Raw genomic sequence first — 25,130 nt, forward strand, 5'->3', positions numbered from 1 at the left:
ACTAATGAAAAGAATAGTTTTTAAAACAATCTTGGCCGGGCGCGGTGGCTCACGCCTGTAATCCCAGCACTTTGGGAGGCCGAGGCGGGCGGACCACAAGGTCAGGAGATCGAGACCATGGTGAAACACCGTCTCTACTAAAAAATAGAAAAAAAATAGCCGGGCGCAGTGGCGGGCGCCTGTAGTCCCAGCTACTCGGGAGGCTGAGGCAGGAGAATGGCGTGAACCTGGGAGGCGGAGCTTGCAGTGAGCCGAGATTGCGCCACTGCACTCCAGCCTGGGCGACAGAGCGAGACTCCGTCTCAAAAAAAAACAAAAAAAAACAAAAAAAAATCTTTTTTTCTATAAAAAGGACATGCGGTTGATTCTCTTAGGCCTTGACCTCTGGCCAGTGATCTGAAACCAAGCAACATCTGTCTCCAGATCACTAGTACCAAAATCACTAGTACTAAATTAATTTGGGGTGGAGGATAACAGGTTTGTTGAGAAATAATGAGCACACCATGCAATTCACTAATTATAATATACAATTCGTTGACTTTCATCTTTTGAGAGAGTTATGCAGTCCGCGTTACAATCAATTTTAGAAGATTTTCATCACCCTAAAAACAAACCCCACATTATTTAGCCATCTTCACTAGTTTCCCCTTCCTCCCTCAGCCCTAGGGAACCACCCACCTTCTTTGTATAGATTTGCCTATAAGCCTCTGAAATAAAAAGCAAGTGGTCTACAGTGACTGGCTTATTTCACTTAGCATAATTTTTCATGCTGCATCTGTGCTGTAGCAGGTATTGATGCAGGGTTTTTGCTCCTTAGTTTAGCTAAATCTGGGTTCTTCTGTCATGACCAGGAAAAATTAAGCATGAAGACACATTGAAGGGTGAGGAGGACAGAATTTATTAAGTGAAAGGAAAGTGCTCAGCAAAGAGAGGGGTCCTGCAAACAGGTTTCCACCTCACAATTGAATACCAGGAGCACATGAGCTGCAGTGGTCAGGCTCCTCCCCTGTATAAGGCGGGAATTCCTGGTGACTCCTCCCCATCCCCCCAGTGCTTGTAGGCCTCCAGTCCTCTGCCGGCATGTCCAGGCAAGACAAGTCCAGGTTCCCTTATCTGCACATAACATCTGGTGTAAACACTTGTGGGACTGCTTGAAGATTCTCCGGGGACCCTTCCGTAACTGCCTAGGCATTCTGCTGTCTCCTCCTAATACAGTATCAGTACTTAATTTCTTCTTATTGCTGAGTAATACTCCACTGTATGGATACATCAAACATTTTATTTATCCATTCGCCAGGTGATGAACCTTTGGGTTCTTTCCCACCCAAACGTGATGGACGCTTTGGTTGTTTCCACTTTTTGACTCCTACTAATAATGCTGCTGTAAACATTTATGTATGAGTTTTTGTGCTTGCATATGTTTTTATTTTTCTGGAGTATATACTTATGACTGGAATTTCTGGGTCATATGGTGACTTCATGCTTAACCTTTTGAGGAGCTGCCAGTTTGTTTTCCAAAGTGGTTGCACCACTTTACATTCCCAGCAGCATTGGAAAAGGGTTTAAATTTCTTTGCATTTTTTTCCTAACACTTACTTCCTCTTTTTTATTGAACAAAGATTTCATCCTGTCGTGTGAAGTGATACCACATGTGGTTTTGATTTACATTTTCCTAATGACTAATTACATTAAGCATCTATTAATGTGCTTGTTATCCATCTTTATATCTTCTTTGCAGAAATATCTATTCAAAATCTTTGCCCATTTTTAAAATTGGGTTATCTTGTTATTTATAAATTGCAGACATTCTTTATATGTCCTATATATGTAAGTCCCTTATCAGATATATGCTTCTCAAATACTTTCTTCTACGCAGTGTCTTACCTTTTCACTTCTTGATACTGTCTTCTCAGGCACAGCAGTTTTCAATTTTGAAGTCCATTGAATCCATTTTTCCTTAGGAGTCATAGCTAAGAAAACACTGCGAAATGCAGTCACAAAGATTTATGCCAGGGTTTTCTTCTGAGGGTTTTATAGTTTTAGCTGTTACAGTTGACTGTTTTGAGTTAATTTTTAAATAAGATATTTGATCCAGCTTTATTTATTTTTTGCATATGGATACCCAGTTTTCCCAGCACCATTTGTTGAAAAGACTATTCTTTTCCCATTCTGTTCTTTTGTTAACCTTGTATAAGATCAATTGACTGTAAATGTGCGGGTTTATTTTTAGATTATCAACTCTTAGCTTGTTTATTTCTATTCTTATGCCAAGGTAAAATCGAATTTAATGAGGAGTTTTTTTCCATCATATTGCATATTACCAGATGTCTTATGTCATAATAAAAATTAAATTTAGTGGAATATCTTTAACTTCACTTTTTGTGTCTCAAAGACGTCTCTGGCCAGCTTATACCTTACTTACTCTAAGACATGATGGGAAGTCAGGCTTACAAGACATACTCGATTTCTTTTTTTCTCCCTTCCAACCTTTAGTCTCTTTTCCATTGCCTCACTCTATAGTTATATTTGCGGAAAGTTTTGATCACAGGATCGGCTGACATAGTCTAATATTTAGTGCATTATGTTTTGCTAATTCATTGTATTTCATAGAATCTTCCATAGATGTCTACCATCCAGGAAGGAGAAGTTTAAGTCTGAGTCGCCAGCTTTCCTCAGTGGAAATCAAGTGAAGTCATCATCTTTCAGTTCGCAGATCCTCCTTCCACCTAGTAGCTGGTTCTCTTGGGTAACACTGTGGCTAATACTTTTCTTGGTGCCAATCTTGCATTCTCAGAAACCACAGTTCCCTGTATTGACCTCCTTTTGCTGAAACAGAGATGCACAGCTCTGCTTTCTAGCTCAGTAGATGATTCTTGGAATATAAAGTTTAATTCATTCCAAGAAAAAGTCTTAGGAGTGCAGCACTTCAAAATCAGGTAATGTTCAGGCAATTTATCAGAGACACATAGTAGATTAGTATTTTGACTTTCAGAAATTTCAGAGCCAGGTTTTGTGCTATAGAGACACATTGTGGCATAACAGAGAGATGGGATGGTCTTAAATTCTCCATACAGACAAGCTTGAAGTAAGGTGAAGGAGAAATTACATTTGATGTCTTAGCACTCAAAGCGCGCTGTTTATTTTACTTCTTTGAAGACTAAAAATCGTTCCATAATGTTCTCCTTATTTCCTCACTGAGAAAAGGAAAATGAAAATTGAACACTAGATCCATTAATAAATACTCAAAGCTTCTTCTTTTAGAATTTTAGTTCATTGAAATCAGGTAAATGTCTGATTTTGGTTATGTAACCAAGTATTTCTAGTTGTTTCTCAAATCATATGTCTTCTTGCTTCCCAGTCTGGTCTCCTAACTTGAGGGGAAATTGTAAGGAGACACCCTGGCCTTGTTATCAGAGCTCATAATTGAAGGGGGTTTTAGGAAAACTTCCTTCTCAGCAGCTTATGTCTCTCTGCTGGTTATCTGCTGCTTCTCAGGAATGTTTGCCATCAGTGAATAAATGTCAACATTTCTTAGATCCTACTTTAAAGGAGACTCTTTTCTGCTACACAAGTTATGTTTCCTGTTTTCTCTTTTAACCTTTATTTTTCTAACAATTACCCAGAGTTTTGTGACTTACAAGAAAAACATTTCGTTTTTTCATGAACCTGTGGTTTGGAAAAAGCTTGGCCAGGAGAGCTTGTCTCTGCTCCCCTCAGCTTCTCTAGGAACAGCTGATCATTTGGGGAAACGGAATCGTCTGAAGCTTTGCTCACCCACGTGTTTGATGGTTGATACTGGCTATTGGCTGGAACCTTGGTTGGGGCAGGCTGCATGAACACTGACACTGGCACTGCCAGGCTGTCTTTGTGGCCTGATCTCTCTCACAATCTGGGGGCTGCGTTCGAAGGGAACGCAGTCTGAGATAGGGAAGCCACATGGCATCCTTTTTACTGCATTCTATTCATTAGAAGGAAGTCAATAAGGTTGGCCCATATTCTGTTTTTAAATGGGATGAATATAGCCTCGCTTTTGTTTTAATTGACGTGTGTGTATATATATATACACACACATAATTATGGGCCATAGAGTGACATTTTGATACATGTACATAGTGTGTAATGATCAAGCTAACTAGCACATTTACTACTTCAGTCATTTTTCATTTCTTTGATTTATGAACATTCAAAATCTTCTGACTTTTAAAAAACATACTATAAATCATAGCCATATTCACCCCACAATACCACAAAACACCGGAACTCATTCCTCTTATCTAACTGTAATTCTCTATCCATTAACCAGCCTCCCCTCTCCTACTTCTGTGAGCTTTTTTGTTGTTGTTAAGAGACAGGACCTTGCTAGTGTAGTCTGGGCTCTGGGCAACTGTAGTCATCCAGATTGGAGACAGTGGTTTGATCATAGTTCACTCTAGCCTCAAACTCTTGGGCTCACATGATCCTCACACCTCAGCCTCCTGAGCAGCTGGGATTATGGGCATGCAGCACTGCACCTGTCTGATTTTTGACTTTGTAGAGATGTCTCCCTATGTTGTCCAGGGTGCTCTGGAACTTTTGGCCTCAAGTGATTCTCCTGTCTTGGTCTTTTAAAGTGCTAAGAAATAACAGGCATCAGCCATGTTACCCAGCCCTCAGGTTTTCTTCAGCTCCCACACATGAGTGAGAATGTGCAGTATTTATCTGCACTTAGCATAACATCCCTCAGACTGATCCACATGGCCACAAATAACAGGGTTTAATTCCTTTATATGGTGAATAGTATTCCAATGTGTATGTGTACCACAGTATTTTGTCCATTCATTTGGTGATGGACATATAGGTTGATTTGATACATTAGCTGTTGTGAATAGTGCTACAATAAACATGTGAGGACAGGTATCCTTGTGATCTATTGTTTTCTTTTCTGTTTTTCTGAATACCCAGTAGTGGGGTTGCTGGGTCCCTGGGCAGTCCCATTATTAGATTTTTGAGAAAAACTCGTGTTGTTTTCTGTAGTGGCTGCACTAATTTACCTTCCCACCAACAGCATGTAAGAGTTTCCTGTTCTCTGGAGCCTCACCAGCATTGGTTATTTTTATATCTTTTAAATGATAGCAATGTATTCAAATTGAAGCAAGATTATATCACATTGTAGATTTGATTTATATTTCCCTGAGCATTAGTGATACTGAACATTTTAAAATCTATTTATTGGCTATTTGTATTTCTTTTTTCTAAAAACAAGTATAGTTAGATATTTTGTTCAATTTTGAACTCAGATTTTTTTTTTAACGGTCAAGTTGTTTGAGTTTCTTGCACATTTTACATATTAGTCCCTTATCAGATGAATAGTTGACAATATTTTCTCCCACTCTACAGGTTTTCTCTTCACTCAGTTGTTTGCTGGCCAGAAGCTCTTTAGCTCAATGTAGTACCATTGGCCTATCATTTGTTTTTTCCTATGCTTCTGATGTCTTACCCGTAAAAATCTTTGTGCAGACTAATGTCCTCAAGCATTTTCCCTATATTTACTTACAGTAGTTTGATAATTTGGGGCCTTACATTTCAGTCTTCAATTGATTATGAGTTTCTTTTTTATATGGTGTTACAGAGGAAGCTAGTATCATTCTTCCCCATATGGATATTTAGTTTTCCCAGTGCCATTCATTTGAAGAGACTGTCCTTTCCCCAATGTATGTTCTTGGCACCTTAGTCTAAAATCAGTTGGATTTAAATATGTGGATTTATTTCTGGGTGCTGCATTCTATGGCCTTTACCCCAAGAATCATGACTTCTTAAAATGCAATTCAAATTGTCATGAAACATTTGCAGTCTAAGGAAAGGCTTATGGCATCAGAATCCTTATTTACAGGATTCATTATTTTGTGTCTTTTTGAAATATGGTCTTTGTCTGTCATCCAGGCAGAAGTGCAGTGGTGTGGTCATAATTCACTGCAGCCCTGAACTCTGGGTACAAGCCATCCTTTTGCCTCAGTCTCCCAAGTAGCTGGCTCTACATGCATGAGCCACCACACCCAGATAATTTTAAAAATATATATTATATATATATCTATCTCTACACACACACACACAAACACATACACACACGCACAGACACACACACATATATATATGTATAGAGACACGGCAGTATCACTATGTTGCTCTTGCTGATCTCAAATTCCTGGCCTCCAGTGATCTTTCTGCCACAGCCTCCTAAAGTGCTGGGATTACTGGCATGAGGCACCATCCCTAGTATAGCGTATTAAATTATTTTCAAAGTCTTATTCCCAGAGCCATTTATTGACTTTGGCCTAAATCACCCACTATGATATGTCTGACACTGTTTTGACATATTATGGGGAGTGAGGATGAGGGAGGGGGTTAGACACTTTTCACTGAGAGATCACTTAGTGCCATTGAAGGAGGAACAGAAATGTATTATCAGGAAAATAAAAGTCAGATGAAGTGCAAAAGTTCTCTGGAAAGATGATGACAGTAAAGCATATATTTTTGTGACTCATGGTAGCTTTAACTTTGCTCTTAAAATTCAGAGTAATTTAAGGCTTTACATTTGAAGAATCTACTGTGTTACAGATAACATTTTATTGCAAGTAAATACTTTTCAAATTTTGCTATTGGTTTTGTATTAGATTATTGTTAGCCTATATCAAACTATATTATTTTATTCATGCAGTTTGATGATCTTACGGCAGAGAAGGAAGCTGTATCATCAAAATGTGTCAATTTGGTGAAAGACAATCAAGTGCTTTAACAGGAGTTATTATCTATGAGAAAAGTACAACAGGAATGTGAAAAACTTGAGGAGGATAAAAAGATGTTAAAAGAACAAATATTAAATCTTAAGACCCATATGGAAAACAATATGGTAGAACTTGGCAAAGTACAAGAATATAAATCAGAGCTAGATAAAAAGGCAATGCAGACAATAGAAAAATCAGAAGAAATCCATTTACAGGTTAGTTTTGTAAATCAGGTAAGTTTATCTGTAATATGCTTTCATTTATTTCACTGCAAACTGTATTTAGGATATGTATATATTGTGTGTCTTCTGCCTCTCTTGTAGCAACTTGCTTTGTAGAGTTCTAGAAAAAAATGGCATCTACTTTTTCTTTTAAATATTTAAATTTCCATTATTATTATAATAAGATCAATCTTTCAGAGTAATGATTCTCACTATGGAGTCATTTGATGATTAAGACCAGTTGGCATAAGAAAAAATTGTGATTCAGAAATTATGTGATACTTTTGAATTGGTCTTAAGCTACATTGTTCTTTGATCACTTTTTAAAATTATGAATGGATTCTATTACTTCTTGTATGACCAGATTACATTAACAGTAACATAATTATGATTTCAAATTTGTATAAATCAGACTTAATTCTGAATTCAGTTATTAGTTTTTTTGATATTGCTGATAAATATGTTAAGCTCCAGCCTCTTTTTTTTTTAACATATTCAAAATTGCTCTTTGAATCACTGACTCAAAATGAAAGGCAAAAAGCATATGGTAATTAGGTTATAATTGTTTTAAAAATCTATTCTTTTCATTCGTTTTAGACACAAGCACAACATGAAAAACAATTGGAGCAGTTAAGCAAGGATAACATGGCTTCACTAAATAAGAAGGAACTCACACTTCAAGATGTGGAACGTAAATTCTCCGAAATGAAAACTGCTTATGAAGAGGTTACAACCGAATTGGAAGAATATAAGGAAGCCTTTGCAGCAGCATTGAAAGCTAACAATTCCATGTCAAAAAAACTAACGAAGTCAGTCAAAACATACACTCGTAGGAAATGAATTAAGCTCATTAATTTGTTTTGAAAACATAATTTTTAGTGAGATGGCTTCAGGAGATTAGTATGAAGTGAATGCTAGTTTGATAATGTAATTATGGAAAATAATGTTAGTAAATAATCTTACCTTTAAAATATTAGTCAAGGATAATGTCTGTCCCATTTCTTTTTTACTTTTTTTTTTTTTTGATTTTGTATGACTTTTTTCCTCTGAAAAATCTCATGTAGTTAATCTGATCTGTTAGTTTTTGTCACTAAGTATTTTTGAAGCTTTATAATTCATAAAACGATCTTGTTATAAAATTACTTGTCAGAGTTTCCCTGAATGGAAAGGTTAATGAGTTTAATTTATTTTTCAGTAGATCACAACCTACACCCAAAGCTTCGAGTGGTACTGCTACTCTGGGCACAATCGTTTTTAATTGTGATTTTTAGTATTATCAATAGAGGGTGTCTCAAGAAAGACTATTTGTGTAACATTTTCAAGGTGTTACAGAAAGGCATCCTTGTGAAATAGGGAATAATTATCAAGGAATTTAAAGAAGTGTAATTCACAAAGTGGTTAAAAAATAACACCTTGTTCAGCCTGAAGATTGGTGTGGAAGGCAGAAAGAACAAGCCCCCCACTCCAGTGCCTTGGTCACAGTGCTGGGGGCTAATTGCCTTCAGCGCTGCTTTAGCTCTTTTTATCCCCAACCACACCATCTAGTTCTCCCCAAGGAGCTGTTGCTCTGAGTTCTTCCTCAGTGCCAAATGTTTAATTGTTCCCAGATAATGGGTGAAATGTGCAAGGGTGAAACCTAAAATTTCTTTACTAAACACAACTATTCCTAGTTTTTTTTTTGTTCATTTTAGTTTTCTTAACCTACATCAAGGAGTACAACATGATGTTTTGATATAATTATTTCCTGTGAAGTGGTTCTTATACTCAAGCAAATCAACATATTCATTTTCCCGCATAGTTACCCTTTAAATACAAGTATTTCTAATGGAATCTTTAGAATCTCACAAGTGGAGCCATTTTAGAAAGCAGCAAGTTTCACCTGGTGAACCGTGCATCACTGACAGCCGTTTCTCTCCCCTGTCTACTTTGTTTGAACTGCTTGTTCAGTATAAATTACCTTAGAAACACAGGTGCTTCTTTAGAATGGTTTTAAAATTACAATTACTTACAACAGGTATGCTCTCACACATCTTTGGTGTGAAAACACCGTTTAGTGGGTACTTTGGATTACTCTCAGGGCAACGTTTTAAAAACTACAAGTCATTAAGAATTATTTAAGGAAAAACAAAATACTAAGCATTTGTCTTTGCTGTCTTTACAGATCGAATAAGAAAATAGCAATGATCAGCACCAAGCTCGTTATGGAGAAAGAGCGGATGAAATATTTTCTCAGCACTCTTCCTACAAGGCGAGACCCAGAGTCACCTTGTGTTGGAAATCTTACTAGTGGAGGACTCAACAGAAAATATATTCCCCAAATGCCCGTCAGAATTCCTACTTCAAACCCACAGACTTCAAATAACTGCGAGAACTACTTGACTGAGGTTAGTTATATGATCATTTCTCTTTTGGCTTTCATTTCTCTAATATAATTCTTCTTTGTAATTTGGCGAAATACTGAGTTATTCTGTTGACTTATGCATGTTAAGTGAAGATCATAATTAGCTATGTTAACACAAAAAGGAAACGGGAACTTCACATTTTTTAATTCCCTGGAGCTCTCATTTTCAAGAGATACCCATTTGCTAACTTTATTCAATACATGTGACTAAACTGACACATTTAAAATGTCTTTAAAAGCTGCATTTAAGTTAGGTTTTAGAAATTGCTTGTTATTGCCTGATAACTGATGATATACTTTGAGATGCTTTGGCTTACTCTCTAATTAATTCTAGTTTAGTTGTGGTGCATACTACCGCCTTTTTTTTTTTTTTTTTCTTTTTTTTAATACAGTGTCTCACTCTGTTGTCCAGGCTGGAGTGTCGTGGCACCATCTTGGCTCACTACAACCTCCACCTCCCAGGTTCAAGCCATTTTCCTGCCTCAGCCTCCCAAGTAGCTGAGACTACAGGCGCCCACCATTACACCCAGCTAATGGTCGTATTTTTAGTAGAGAAAGGGTTTCACCCTATTGGCCAGGCTGTTCTCAAACTCCTCAGCCTCCCAAAATGCTGGGATTACAGGCATGAGCTACTGCACCCAGCCCATGTCACTTTTAAAGTTTGTTTGCAGACACCACGGTGACTCATGCCTGTAATCCCAGCACTTTTGGAGGCTGAGGCAGGTGTATCACGAGGTCAGGAGTTCAAGACCAGCCTGGCCAAGATGATGAAACCCCATCTCTATTAAAGTACAAAAAAAAATTAGCCGGGTGGGGGGTGGGCCCCTGTATTCCCAGCTACTAGGGAGTCTGAGGCAGAGACTTGCTTAAACCCAGGAGGCAGAGGTTGCAGTGAGTCGAGATCACACCACTGCACTCCAGCCTGGGTGACAGGGCAAGACTCCATTTTGAAAATGAAAACTTTTAGGGCCGGGCGCGGTGGCTCAAGCCTGTAATCCCAGCACTTTGGGAGGTTGAGACGGGTGGATCACGAGGTCAGGAGATCGAGAGCATCCTGGCTAACACGGCGAAACCCCGTCTCTACTAAAAATACAAAAAAAAAAAAAAAACTAGCGGGGCGAAGTGGTGGGCACCTGTAGTCCCAGCTACTCGGGAGGCTGAGGCAGGACAATGGTGTAAACCCAGGAGGCGGAGCTTGCAGTGAGCCGACATCCGGCCACTGCACTCCAGCCTGGGCAACAGAGCGAGACTCTGTCTCAAAAAAAAAAAAAACAAAAAGAAAAGAAAAACTTTTAAAAAAAGTTTATTTGCACCATCTCAACTCTTCCCACCCATAATGACAACTGAATGATTGGCATCCAAACACTTTACCACATATGGATGTTTATTATTTAGTAGAATCCAATTTAATTGCATTTTATGAATTAAACAAAATCCTAAAATGTTAATTTCCTTTTCCATGTTAAAAGCTTTGTGCTTGGCCAGGCACGGTGGCTCAGACTTGTAGTCCCAAGGTCTACAAGTTTGGGAGGCTGAGACAGGTGGAACACCTGAGGTCAGGTGATTGAGACCAGCCTGGCCAACATGATGAAACCCGTCTCTACTAAAAATACAAAAATTAGCAAGGCATGTTGGCAGGCATGTGTAATCTCAGATACTCGGGAGACTGAGGCAGGAGAATCACTTGAACCCAGGAGACAGAGGTTGCAGTAAGCCAAGATCATACCACTGCACTATAGTCTGGGTGATGGAGACTATCTCAAAAAACAAAACAAAGCAAAACAAAAAAAGTTTGTGCCTTTCTTACATAAGAGTACATCCTCTGACTATAAAAATCCTGGAAGAAACCCTAGGAAATGCTCTCCTGGATATCATGCTTGTCAATTAATTTATGGCTAACTCCTCAAAAGCAACTGAAAGAATAACAAAATTGACAAGTGGGATCTAATTAAGCTAAAGGGCTTCTGCACAGCATGAGAAACTATCACTGGATTAAACAGACAGCCTAAATAATGGAAGAAAATATTCACAAACTATGGATACAGCAAATGCTTATTATCCAGAATCCATGAGATCTAAGCAAATCAACAAATGAAAAATAAGTAACACTGTTGAAACTGGGCAAAGGACATGAACAGACACTTCTCAAAATAGCACATGTAAGTGGCCAACAAACACATTAACAAATGCTTACCATTGGTAATCATCAGAGAAATGCCAAACAAAACATCAGTGAGATACCATCTCACACCAGTCAGAATGACTTTTGTTAAAAAGTAAAAACATACACACACACACACACACACACACACACACATATATATATGTTGGGGAGGCTGTGGAGGAAAGGAAACACACACTGTTGGTGGCAATATAAATTAGTTCAGCTTATATGGAGAGCAGTTTGGAAATTAAGTACTAAGAATGACCATTGGATGAAGCAACCCCATTACTACACTAGGGGTATACCTAAAGGACAATAAATCATTGTAACATAAAGATGCATGAACATGTGTGTTCATTGCAGCACTATTCAAAATAGCAAAGACATGGAGTCAATCCAGGTGCATCCAAGGTAGATTGAAAATCCAAGCTAGATTGGAGAATTCCATCTACATATACAATGGATATACAATGGAATACTCTGCAGCCATGAAAAGAACAAAATCAGGTCCTTTGCAGCAACGTGGATACGGCTGGAATCTACTACCCTAATCAAACTAACACAGAAACAGAAACCAGATATCTCCTGCTTTCACTCATGTGGGAGCTACACATTGGGTGCACATTTATCATAAACATGGGAATAATAGACACTGAGAAATAAGAACGGGGAGAGACAGAGTGGCCCAGGGTTGAAAAACTACTTATTGGGTTGTATGCTCATATGACCTGTGTGATGGGTTCAATTGTACTCCAAATCTTGGCATGCCTCAATATACCTTTGGAAAAAACCTCCACAGGTACCACCTTAATTGAGAATACAAACTAGAAAAAAAAAAAAAAAGAAAAAGAAAAAGAAAAATGTATCATAAAAAAGTTTAGTATAAGTAGAGAATAGAAATTTCTTTTTAAGATAAAATTTATTGAAGTAAAAAAATGGATTAAACTTTTATAAAGGGGAGAGTTCTGCTAAAAATTTCAAAGTAATGCATTCATTGTAAAAGATGACTTTAATTTTTTTTTTTTCTTTTTTGAGACAGGGTCTCACTCTGTTGCCAGTCTGGAGTGCAGTGGTACAATATTGGCTCACTGCAACCTCCAACCCCTGGCTTTAAGCAATTTTCCTGCCTTAGCCTCCCAAGTAGCTGGGACTACATGTGTGTGCCACCACACCCAGCTAATTTTTGTATTTTTAGTAGAGACCAGGTTTCCTCATGTTGGCCATGATGGTCTCGATCACCTGACCTCGTGATCTTCCCGCCTTGGCCTCTCCAAGTGCTGGGATTCTAGGCATGAGCCACCACACCTGGCCATTGTTTAACCTTTGTACTAATAAACACCACCTTTCTAAAATTATGTCTATGCAATAGACCAGTATTAACTGTATTTTTGTCTGATTACTCTAAGCAGCATTACACAGATACATCCTCTGTTATCTAAATTAAAATAAGTAGAAAATTTACTTTATGTATGTGATTATTTTTCTTTTGAAGCAAACTTCAAGTTATGTCTAGTCACTAAAAATACTAAAGGCCACAATTTGTAAGTGATATATTATTTTCGTGATAATGTTTCTTGTTTAACTTAAACATTATTATTATTTTCACTTATTTTAGATGGAGCCAGAACGTGTAGAACAAATAATTAGAGAAACAGAGAGAAGTATGTTGCCAAAATTTATTCCTTAAATTTAGGTTTATTTTAGAAATAAAATTTAATAAAAAATGGTATTCCTTCTCATTGCTGGGTTAGTAGATACCACGTTAAGTATTTTTCTCTTCTTACACACATCCAATGAAAGATGTGAAAACAAAAACTTCCACAGAGAAGACTGTCCTTGTGCACCATAAATTCATCACATCCCGTAACTTAAAAAATTCCCAAGAAGTCTATGCATCTCTTTTTCACTGGCTCTACACTTTCTTAAGTTTTGCCATCCTCATGGAACTGTCAGCCAGCACCCTGAAACGATTCTCAGAAAACAAAGGCATCATCAAGTTCTCAGGGTTTTGGTAGGGATTGAAGGCCAACGGACCTCAGTCTCATTCAGAAATACTTAGCTGAGCAATAACCCTTCATAGGCAGTCACTTGACAGTGACATTTTAAATCTCCTGTCATTTACTGTGTCATTGGCTTACGTCTGTTCTCAGGAAAAGTTCCAACTTTTTCACCATGAAATAAAAACACCCACGTCAATGTGATTCCTGTCAAGTTACTCAACCTTGTCTCTCACCACTTACTGCGCCCTGCCCTTTGCTCTAGTGCGAAACTGGAGGGAGCGGAACTCTGCAGGGCTCTTCCTCACCTCAGGCTCTTTGCCTGCACCTCTTGCCTCTCTCTGATGAGCTTTTCCTTGTCCTTCAGGTATCAACCTATAGTATCTCCTCCACCAGAAAGCCCATGATTTTGGCATAAAAGTGTGATAGATGACCCTTCTGTGTGTTCCAGTAGTGCCCTGCTGTATACCTCTCATGTATCCATGACTCTATATGGACATTGTCTTGTCTGTTTTTTTAGGGTATAGCATATGACTGTTGGGAGGTGGACCATACCATCTTCATCTTGAAATTCTAGTGCTGGTTCTAGAATCTTAGCACATGTCTGTTGAGTAGATGAATGAAGAATAAAAAAGCTCTGATATTTAAACACAATTAGAGTTAATGCCATGTGTAAATTATTTAATAGTGATTTTGTATTGTAAATGTACATACATATTTCTCATTCTTATTAACTCTGATAAAGTTCTCAACTCTTTAGTTTTTAAAATCACACTGAGTTAACCGAAGTGTTTTAGGTAAAGAACATAATTATTTGTTTTTCTTTCCAGCTGTTGCTGTGTTGGACACTTTCACCCGTCTACTTTCTTCTATAGAATCCACTGGTAAGCCACATCTAATCAAGAGAATATTTAACCATAAAATCTTAAGGACAAATTTTATGATTTAAAAGATTATAAAACTTTATTACTGGGCTATTTACACAACATTTTAATTGTTTTGTAGGAACCTAGTTTTTAGATTCCTTCCTGGGCAGGGGTCGTCGCGAGAGACCACTCGACACGGAAGTCACAGCGGAGAGATTTATTGCTAGCGCGCTAGGGTCCTATGTCCAAAGTTGGCCACAGGACCCCGAATGCCTAGTACAGACAGTTTATAAAGGCAAAAAACCACAAAAATTCACAAAGCTTGAGGCGCAAGATGATTGGAGCAGGTTATGGCCTGAGCAAGGTGTCTTACTCTGATTGGTTGGTTTGGACCTGGTTTGAACCCGCACGGGGTATTTCCCGGACTTGTTCTTCTGTTTGAGTTCCAGGAATTTGGGTGGGTGTTTTAGATAGCCACACGGACATCGGGCGGGTGCTTTAGATGGCCACCTGGTCATTGGGTGGGTGCTTTAGATGGCCACCTGGTCATTGGGTGGGTGCTTTTAGATGGCCACCTGGTGTGGCTTTTCTAAGCTTCTAAGTTTCTAAGTCTCTAAGTCTCTAAGTTTCTAAGTCTATAAGTTTCTAAGCTTCTAAGTTTCTAAGTCTCTAAGTCTCTAAGTTTCTAAGTCTATAAGTTTCTGAGTCTAAAAGTCTAAAGGTTTCTAAGTTTCTAAGTCTATAGGTCTCTAAGTTTCTAAAGGTTTCTAAGTTTCTAAATCTATAGGTGTCTAAGTTTCTAAAGGTTTCTAAGTTTCTAAATCTATTTTCAGTTTCTCATAAAATATACAACATCACGATCTTTACTGAAGTAGGATATTTTTGTATCATATGGATGAAGATAATGTGTAGGGTATTTTAAGTGATGTTTTTCAGTCTCCTTCAGTTTTAAGTGGATCTTGTAGATGAAAACCAGTAGTATTGAGTTTGACATACTCAAATTGCCCCGATGCCAGCTGTTTAAACAGCCAGACAACCAAGTCATCATTGATTCTTTAGTAAAGGTCATCGAAGACTTATTTGCATGTCACGGTTTTTATTACTTAGGAGACCTAAGGAGTACCTGCCAGGCTTGTCCATGCTAATGTTACGATTTTCTTTTTGTAGTTGAACCGTATTTTGTGTGGAGATGATCTGAGGCTCTGTAAATATCTGGTTACTCCTCAAAACACACTAGATTTGGCATTTCATGGATGACTTGTGTTTGAACAATTATTACTGCAATGGTTGCCAGGTGATTATTTTCTGATTCTTTTCTTTGTTCTACATGGAGAAATAAAACCAATAAATAAGGGAGAAGGGAAAGCTCATGATTCTGGTGCTCCAATTCCCCAAGATTAGGCCAGTGGTAGATATTCCAAGCTGACTTTATGTCTTTTTGATTTGCGCCCGTTACTCCTTCAGCACTTTTTTACTTTCTGGCACAGGGTGTACTAAGATAATCTTGTGTTTTCTCTGCCCCAGCCCTGAAATGAGTGATTTTTCTTAGAAGCAGAGGTGGAGCCACTGAGGAAGCACAGGCGAGCCCTCCCCAGAATGTACTCACTGGTCCCCAACAGAAGAACAGCTGCTGCATCCACTGAGGTACCAAGAAACTAGTACAGGGCCTTCTGGCTGTCTGGGGACAGTCTTCATGTGGTCCCTGGCTCAGCCTCAAGGGTTCTGGGTTAGTCTTCCTGCAGCCTCTGTGCTGTGTCTCTAGATCGGGCTCTGCGGGAAGGGCCCCGGGAGACCCAGCAGCACAGGGTGTCTTGTCTGCCAAATGTCCCTCCCTTCCTCCCACTCTGACACTCAGGAATAGGGTAGATGGGGTTTCCAGGCTGTGCCAGGGCCACCTCACTGTCTCCTTTGAGATGAACCCTGAGGGCCTTGGGGAATGAGTGTGAAGCTGGCTATCTGGAGGCTGAGGCTGACTGTCTCTCCCTGTGTCTTGGAGGAGAGGCTTTGTCCCAAGAAAACCCCCAGGGCCCGACCTCCGGGCATGCATGCAGGGAGGGAGGGTCTGTGGGCTAAGCAGGGGCATGGTAATGAGACTTTAAGCAGCGCTGCTCAGGGGCCAGGTGGGTAGACCGTGGTCAGAAATGACCTGGTCATTAGGACCTAGTCAGTTGGTACCTGATCAGCAGGGGCCTGGTTAGTGGTGTCCTCCTCAGTAAAGTTCTCATCAGTGGGGACCTGGCGACCTAGTCATTGGAACCCTGATCAGTGGGGACCTGGTCAGTGGGGGTCTTATTAGTGGGGCCTGATCGCTTGGAACATAAACAGTGAAAAACTGGTTGGTGGGGCCTATGCAGTACACCAGGGGCCTGGTCAGTGTGGGGCCTTAGTGGCTTGGAGCCTGGTCAGTGAGGGCCTGGTCAGAGGGGACTCGGTCAGCTGGGGACTGATCCATGGAGATTTGTTCAATGAGGGATGGAAGGGGTGGCCATCTGGGAAATTGTAGTCTTGTCAATGGGAACCTGGGCAGTGGGGACCATGTCAGTGGGAAATTGGTCAGTGGGGTCTGGCCCATGAGGCCTATTAAGTGTGAGCCTGGTTAGGAAGACATGGTCAGTTGGGACTTGGTCAGTGGGACCTGGTCAATGGAGAAGTGGTCATTAGGGGCCTCGTCAGTAGGGATCTGGTCAGGGGCGGCTGGTCAGTAGGAACCTGGCCAGCTGGCCACTGTGTGACCTCAGGCAGTGGGTTTGTCTGTGGAGTCTCCTTGCTTCCATCTGCAGGGAAGGTGAGTCAGGGCACCCTGGTGGGCGGCTGGTAGAAGAAGATGAGAAGATGTGTTGAATCCAGCACTGCTTGGCAGACCTACAACTTTACACAGGACCTGTGTTCCACCTAGAGAGGGTGCCAGCCCTCTCTGCTCTACCCGGTGCCCCTCCTTTGTCTGCATCCCCAGGACCCCTATGGGTGGGGAAGGCAGAGATTGGAGAGCACCTGTAGAGGCTCTAATGCTGGCCACGGTCCTTGGTGGTGACAGTGGTGAGACCTGGGTGCTCCCCTGAGTGTAGAAGCTAAGCCTGGCCAGAGAAACAAGATAAACACACACATACGCACACACACACAGGCACACACACATGCACAAACACACTGCATGCACACGTGTCAGTTCAGGGGATAGAGGACACTGACTCTGGGCCCTCTTGACCCAAGCAGGCTCCAGTTGTGCTGGGTTGTGTCACCCCACGATGTCACTGTTGCTGAGCCCCATCGCCTCTGTGTTGTGGAGCAGTTAGAGGCACACAGCAGAGTCCGTGAGTGGCTCTGCGTGAAGGACTGTTTTCTACATGAGAAGCACATCTCAGCACAGCTGACTCATCAGACTCAGGTGAGTGGGACCTGCTCTCTTCTCTTCCTCCTGGCTTGGGGACAGTTGCTATCAGGTGGGTGGTTTTGGCCTCTGGGCAGCTACTGAGGATAAACCCTAAAAACTCACCGGGTGCCTGTTCTGTGCTGACAGTCATCTCATTCATCCTCACAGCAATTCCATTCTGAGTCTCCTCTGGACACCCCCAGGACCACCAGGATAACCCCATCGGGGCCCTATCACCAGGCCCAGTCTGGCTCCATGATAACCAAGACGCAGGTCCAGAGACAAGCGCCCTGCATGGTGCCTGCCTGTGACTCCCCTTGGTGGGTAGTGACCAGCACACCGTGGAAGAAGCCAGGACAGCATGCGGCCAGCTGCCCTGCAGCCCCAGATGACTCCTGGGCCTTGAGAAGTCATTCTTAAAGGCGAAGCTGGTCACTTTGAGGTCCCTGGAAGGAAGGGTGAATGTGTCATCCTAACAGCCCTGGCAGCCAGCAGCATGCCATACATCTTCTCACTCGACCTTTGTGACAGAGGCCACCTTCTGGGGCACAAGTCCCATGCGTAAAGGGTCCTATCTCAGTTGGGCCTCATCCTGAGCCCTGGGATGGGAGAGGCACCATGCACGCCCCTGCAGCAGCCAGGATTACCACCCAGGGGACTCATCCTTCTGTGGTCCTGGCCAGACTTAGAATTTGGCCCAAGACAGGACAAGCTCAGTCAGAGCAGCTTGTCAGTACCCAGGGCCTATGTATGCCAGGTATGGCCAAACTGGCTCAAAGAGCAACCAGCCACCTCTGCAAGGGTGTGCCAGGAGCAGGTGGACCAGCCACCAACCTCACCCACTCAAGAAAACAGGGATGGCCAGGTTCCCACACCCTGAGTGACCACCACCTGACAACTGATGAAGTGGAGGCCTGAGGAAAAGCAGATGGCACTGGGGCCCTGCTTCCAGGGCAGAGTAACTGATTGACCCTGACTGGCAGTGAGTTGGGGACTGGTCCACCTGCTCCTGGCACACCCTTGCAGAGGTGGCTGGTTGCTCTTTGAGCCAGCTTGGCCTTGCCTGACATGCACAGGCCTCAGTGCAACAACTGTGCTGCAAATGGAGCCACATAGAGGATATGAGCAGCAGGCTCAGGAGCAGGCTGTGCGCTGCCTTTGGGGCTCCAGCCCATGCATCAGGGCTCCTACAGCACTGTGGGCTTCTTGGGTGCCATGAGGCAGACCACAGGCCATCCTGAGGAGGACTCTGGTAAGAGCTTCCTTGTGTATGTGGATGATGTCCAGGATGTTGGCCTGGTATCCCTGAGGCAGCACTAACAGGTCCATGACTGGGTCCAGGTCCTGCCTGGGCTGATTGGCGAAGATCTCCCTGGCAGCATTGAAGGCATCGGTGGTGAAGTGGCATCTATGTTCAAGTGCAGAAAGGGCCCAGTCTGGTGGATGAACCACATGGCCAGCTTCTGGGTGTGGGCACGGTGCCACATCCTTTGTCACTTCCTGATGTGCCCCACCAGCACTGAAGAGACAGCCTGGAGACAGGGCAAGAGGAAGGCTGAGAAGGATGAGATGGTGAGTCCCAGATTCTTCCTGTCCCTGAGCCCACCCCGAGTGACCCTCAACCTTTAGGAATGGAAGAGCAAGACTGACAGCTTCAAGTACTTCACCAAGAAGATAGACAACAGGGCACTCAGCTCAACTTCACAGCCAGTGAGTTGACATGCAAGCAGATGATGGTAACAGGCTTTAAGAAAGAGCATCAGATGGCAGGCAGCCAGTACTTCAGGCTCAGCCAGGCATTGGAGTCGGACCAGGCCATCCACTTCACCATAGAGGCCTTCCACACTATCAGTGAGCTCTTTGCCAGTCAACCCAGGCAGGACCTGGACCCAGTCATGGACCTGTTAGTGCTGTCTCAGGGACACCAGACCAACATCCTGGACATCATCCACATGCACAAGGACGCTCTTACCAAAGTCACGGAGAGCCGGCAATCTGTGACAGAAGTGAAGACAGAGGTGCAGAGGCTGTTGACGTCAGAATCACAGGAACAGAATTTCTTTGGCTACTTTGGCTGAAATTCACCACTTTCATCCAATTCGAGTGAGAGACATGGACTCACAGATGCTGCATTTCTTGCAGCGAAAGATACTGTTTTTTCAAAAAGTCACCCAGGAATTGATAGTGTTGAATGACTAGATATTCGATCGTGGACTGTTTCCAGTTCAAGGATTCATTCTACAGAGAAGAATAACACTAGAGGGAAGAGCTAGTGCCCGCTATTGGTGGTAGCACAAGGATGGTTTTGTGATCAACTGAAATCCAGCTGAATACAGAATTGTGTAGGAAACAGTTAATATGATGATACAATAGAAACAGTAGCAAACATGAATTAAATCATGCTATGAATGCCTAAACTACCATTGTAACTTTTGGAAGAATGATAATGCCACTTTACTGCTTTTTGAGGTATGAATATTTTAGTGTATGTGCTATAGGCCTCAAATCCTATAAAGATTTTCCAAGAAGCTGACTGGATAAAGCCTGCTGTGGATGTCTTTATACTCAAAGATTGATGATGTAATTTGCATGTTTGTTCCCACCAAATCTCCTGTTGAATTATATTTCCTATTGTGGAAGGTGGATCCTGGTATAAGGTGATTGAATTATGAAGGCAAATTTCTCATGAATGGTTCAGCACCATCCCCTTGTAGCATCCTCACAATCATGAGCGACTTCTCATGAGATCTAGTCACTGAAAACTCTACGTCGCCTCCCTACTCTCCGTGTTTTCCTCTTGCCATGTGAGACAACTTACTCACTCTTTCTTTGCCTTCCACAATGATTCATAGATGTCTGAGGCCTCCCAGAAGCAGAAGCCACTGTGCTTCCTGTCCACCCTGCAGAACCATGAGTCAATTAAACCTCTTTTTCAAAACAAATCATATAGAAAATGGCAAATGAGGATTGGAGCATTGCTATAAAGATACCCAAGAACGTGGAAGCAGCTTTGGAACCATGTAATGGGCAGAGGTTGGAAGAGTTTGGAGGGCTCAAAAGAAGACAGATAGATGAGAAAACTTTTGGACCATCATAGAGACTGGTTAAGTGGTTGTGACAGAAATCCTGACGGAAACATGGACAGTGAAGGCCAGGCTGAGGAGGTCTCAGAAATAAGAAGATTTCTGGAAAATGTCTTCCTTTTGGATATGGAAAGCTTATACAATGCCTGTACCATCATTGTGCCTTAGAAGCAGTGAATTCCCTTTCTATTTCTGAGGCTCATAGGCAAAAGTGACTGTTGCCTTGACTCAGATGAGACTTTGGACTTTGTAACTTTGAGTTAATGCTGAAATGAATTAATGCTGAAATGAGTTATGCCTCATGCTGGAAAGCCATGATTGTATTTTGCAACGTGAGAAGGACATGAGATTCGTGGGGTCAGGGGCTATTCTGTCCATGTGTCCCTACCAAAACTCATGCAGAATTCTATTCCCTAATGTTAGAGGTGGGGCCTAGGTGGCAAAAGATTTAGTCATAAAAGTGTGGGGGTGGATCATTCATGAATGATGAAGCACCATCCCCTTGATGCTGTCCTGAGAGTGAGTGAGTGCTCATGTGATCTGGTTGTTTACCAGGCTGTGGAACCTCTGCCCTCATTCTGTGTTCCTCCTACTCCTGCCTTAGGAGACATCTCATCTTCCCTTGGCTTTATGATATATTTAGGAGGCTTCCTGATTCCTTCCAGAAACAGAAGACACTAAGCTTCCTTCACAGCCTGCAGAATCATAAGTCAATTAATCCTCTTTTATTTACAATAATACAGAAAAGTAAAACTGCCAAGAGGAGCTGTGAGATGTCTTCAAGGCCTTTTTCCCTTTGTCTTGGCTATTAGCACAGGGCTTTTTTATATGCAAATTTCTGAAGTCTTCTTCAATTTTTCCCCTTAAATTGGGTTTTGCGTTATTACTACATAGCCAACCTGCTATACAGATACCTGAAAAAGTAGAAGCAGGCTCAGTAGTGGCTAGCAAACAAAGATTGGAAGGGTTTGGAGGGATTGGAGCATGACAGAAAGATGAGGGACTGGGAGGGAGTGATTGAATTATGGATGGGCGGGGGATGTGGAAAGAAATAGGGGTGGATAGGGTGGGAAGGAATAGGCTGGCTGTAGGGTGGTTTCGAGGATGGTGGGTAGTAGGCAGGGGTAGTAGCCTGCTGCAGAGGCAGAGCCTCATGGAAAACCCCTACTAGGGCAGTGCACCTGTGGCTTTGCAGGTTTGATCCCCCATTGCCACTGTCAAGGACTCGACTAGTGTTCAGTGCCTGTCGCTTTTCCACGCTGAGGGTGCAAGCTGTTGGTGGGACTATGATTCTGGGGGTTGGAGGGTGGTAGCCACCTGCGTGGGGGCTCCAAGTCCATATTTTCCTTCAGCACTGCCCTAGTAGAAGTTTACCAAGAACCATGCCTCTGCAGCAGGCTTCTGCCTGGAAACAGCAGAGGGTGGGGGTGGCAGGCATATCCTTCACCAATGGTTAAGCACCATCTTCTTGATGCTGTCCTCGTGTTAGTGTGTTCCCATCAGATCTGGTTATATAACAGGGTATGGCACCTCTTTCCTCTCTCAGTCTTGCTTCTACTCCTGCCCTATGTAGCATCTCCTTGCCCCTAGGCCTTCTGGTATGATTGGGAAGTTTACTGAGTCCCCCCAGAAGCAGAAGCCACTATGCTTCCTTTACAGCCTGCTGAACCATGAGCCAGTTAAACCTCTTTTCTTTATGATCATATGGAAAATTAGTGCTGTAAAGTGGAGCCATGAAATGCCTTCAAGACCCTTTCCTCTTTGTCTTGGCAACCAGCACTCAGCTTCTTTTCATGCAAATATTTGAAGCCTTTGTGAATATTCCCCCCAAAAATGGACTTTTCTTCTTTTATTACATTGCCAGGCTGTGACAAAGAGAGCTGACAATGTAGAAGCAGGTTCAGAAGTAGGTAAAAGACAGAGGTCGGGGGAGTTGGGAAAGCTAAGAAGACAGCAAGATGAGGAAAAGTTTGGACAACTGTAGAGAACTGTTAAATACTTGTGATCAGAAGGCTGACAAAAGGATAAACACTGAAGTCCAGACTTAAAAGGTCTCAGAGGAAAATGAGGAATTTCCTGTTAACAGGAGTCAAGGTTACATTTGACTGGCCTTAGCAAAGAACGTGGCTGCGCGGTGACCCTGCCCTGGAGATCTGTGAACTATGAACTTGGGGGTGGGGGGGTGGTGATTCAGGATGTAGCTGGTGGAATGAACATCTAGGGAGCATAGCATAAGAGGTGTCCTGTCTGCATTGAACAGCCTGTGTTCTTATGTGTTACCTAAGAAATGACTTCAAGATGGAACTTCTATTTAAATGAGAAGTGGAGACCTAAAGTTTGGAAAATTTTCAGCCTGGCCAAGTGTTCAAAAAGAAAAGTTGATTTTGAGTGGGAAAATTCAAGAAGCCTCAGGGTATGTGCATAAAAAGGAGCCCAGTGCAAATAGCCAAGACAATGGGAAAAAGGCCTTGAAGGCATCTCAGAGACCTCTGCAGCAGCCCTTGCCATCACAGGCCCTGGGGCCTAGGAGAGAAGAATGGTTTCCTGGAAAAGCTCCATGGCCTTGCTGCTGTGTGCAACCTCAGGACACTGCTGGCTGCATCCCTGCAGCCCCAGCTCCAGCCATGGCTGAAAGATGCACAGGTACAGCTTGGGTCACTGCTGCAGAGGTGGCCTCAAGCCTTGATGGTTTCCATATAATGTGAAGCCAGCAGATGCTTACAGCAAGAATAGAGGCTTGGGAGCCCCCATCTAGACTCTAGAAGATGTACAGAAAATCCTGGATGTCCAGGAAGAAGTTTTTCCATGAGGCAGAGCCTCATGGGAAACCTCTACTAGGGGAGCCAAGAAGGGACATATAAGGTTGAAGACCCCACACAGGGAAGCATCATTCTCCCAACCCCAGATTCATAGACCCACAAACAGCTTGCACCCTCAGTGTGGAAAAGCTACAGGCACTCAACACCAGCCCTATCCATGAGAGCAGCCACAGAGGCTGAACACTGCAAAGCCACAGGTGCAGATCTGCCCAAGGCCTTGGGAGCACAGCCCTCACACCCCTGTGCAATGGATGTGGGACAGGGATTCTAAATGGATGATTTAGGAGCTGTAGGATTGAGTGACTGGCCTGCTGGATTTTGGACATTTATTTATCCTATGAGTCCCATCTGTGTTTTGTGCTTCTTTCGAGAAATTTTGTTTTCTATCGGCTGGGAATGCTTACCCATTGCCTGTGTAATCATTGTACCTTGGAAGTAGTTAACTTGCTTTATAATTCAGTGGCTCATGGGCAGAAGGTACTGCAGACTTGTCTCAGATAAGACTTTGGGCTTTGGACATTTGAGTAAATGCTGGAATGGGTTAAGATTTGGGGGACTATACGGAAGGCATCATTGTATTTTGCAATGTGAGAAAGACATGAGATTCGGGGAACCAGGTGCAGAAAAATATGATTCATCTCTTTGTCTCTCCCAAAACTCACGTGGAATTATAATGGAAAATATTAAAGGTGGGGACTGGTGGAAGGTGATATAATCGTGGTGGAGAGTGGAGTTTGGATGGGGAAGGGTGGGGAGAATTGGGGGGTATTGGGGTGGGGAGTGTTGAGGGGAAGGTGGTGGGGTTATGGGTGAAAGGCAGGGGTGGGGTGGATCCTTCACAAATGGTTAAACACCATGTCCTTGATGCTGTCCTTCTGACAGTGAGTCCTCTTCACGATTTTGGGGCTGTGAGATTGAATGAACACTGGCCTGCTGGGTTTTGGGTGTCCATTGTGCCTGTGGTCCCATTTGTGTTATTTTTCTTGGAAATGTCTTCCCTTTGGATTGAGGAAACTTACCCAATACCTGTACCGTCATTGTACCTTGAAAGAAACGAATGCACTTTTAACTTCAGTGACTCATAGGCAGAAGAGATTGTAGCCTTGTCTCAGATGAGACTTTGAACTTTTTACATTTGAGTTAATGTGGGAATGAGTTAAGGCTTTTGGAAACTTTTGAAAAGGCATGATTGTGTTTTACTCTGTGAGAAGGACATGAGATTTGGGGGGCTCAAGTTCAGCATAATATGATTTGGCTGTGTGCCCCCAGAAATACTCATGTGGAATTGTAATCCCAAATGTTGGAAGTGGGGCCTGGTGGGAGATTATATAATCATGGATGGGAGGGGTGGGGTGGAAGGAAAAAGAGGTGGGTAAGGTGGAGCCTGGCTGTAGGGTGGTGCAAGGGTGGTGGGTGGTAGGAAGGGGAAGTAGTCTGCTGCGGAGGCAGAG

General features: G+C 42.4%; 1 protein-coding gene across 1 annotated transcript in view; it reads left to right on the forward strand.

Annotated features, from left to right (window-relative positions):
• LOC140709271 (ankyrin repeat domain-containing protein 18B-like) overlaps positions 1-25,130 on the forward strand; it is a 46,079-nt gene that overhangs the window by 1,153 nt on the left and 19,796 nt on the right. The window contains exons 2-11 of the mRNA XM_073007650.1: positions 6,695-6,976; positions 7,580-7,791; positions 9,144-9,366; positions 13,810-13,911; positions 14,375-14,428; positions 14,550-14,867; positions 15,578-15,704; positions 15,935-16,054; positions 17,621-17,792; positions 17,946-23,503. Of these exons, the coding sequence (XP_072863751.1) occupies positions 6,788-6,976; positions 7,580-7,791; positions 9,144-9,366; positions 13,810-13,911; positions 14,375-14,419 (771 nt within the window). The 5' untranslated portion in view covers positions 6,695-6,787 and the 3' untranslated portion in view covers positions 14,420-14,428; positions 14,550-14,867; positions 15,578-15,704; ... (1 more) ...; positions 17,621-17,792; positions 17,946-23,503. The remainder of the gene's footprint in view (positions 1-6,694; positions 6,977-7,579; positions 7,792-9,143; positions 9,367-13,809; positions 13,912-14,374; positions 14,429-14,549; positions 14,868-15,577; positions 15,705-15,934; positions 16,055-17,620; positions 17,793-17,945; positions 23,504-25,130) is intronic.

This window comes from Chlorocebus sabaeus, chromosome 2 (assembly GCF_047675955.1).
Source record: "Chlorocebus sabaeus isolate Y175 chromosome 2, mChlSab1.0.hap1, whole genome shotgun sequence".
NCBI lineage: Eukaryota > Metazoa > Chordata > Mammalia > Primates > Cercopithecidae > Chlorocebus > Chlorocebus sabaeus.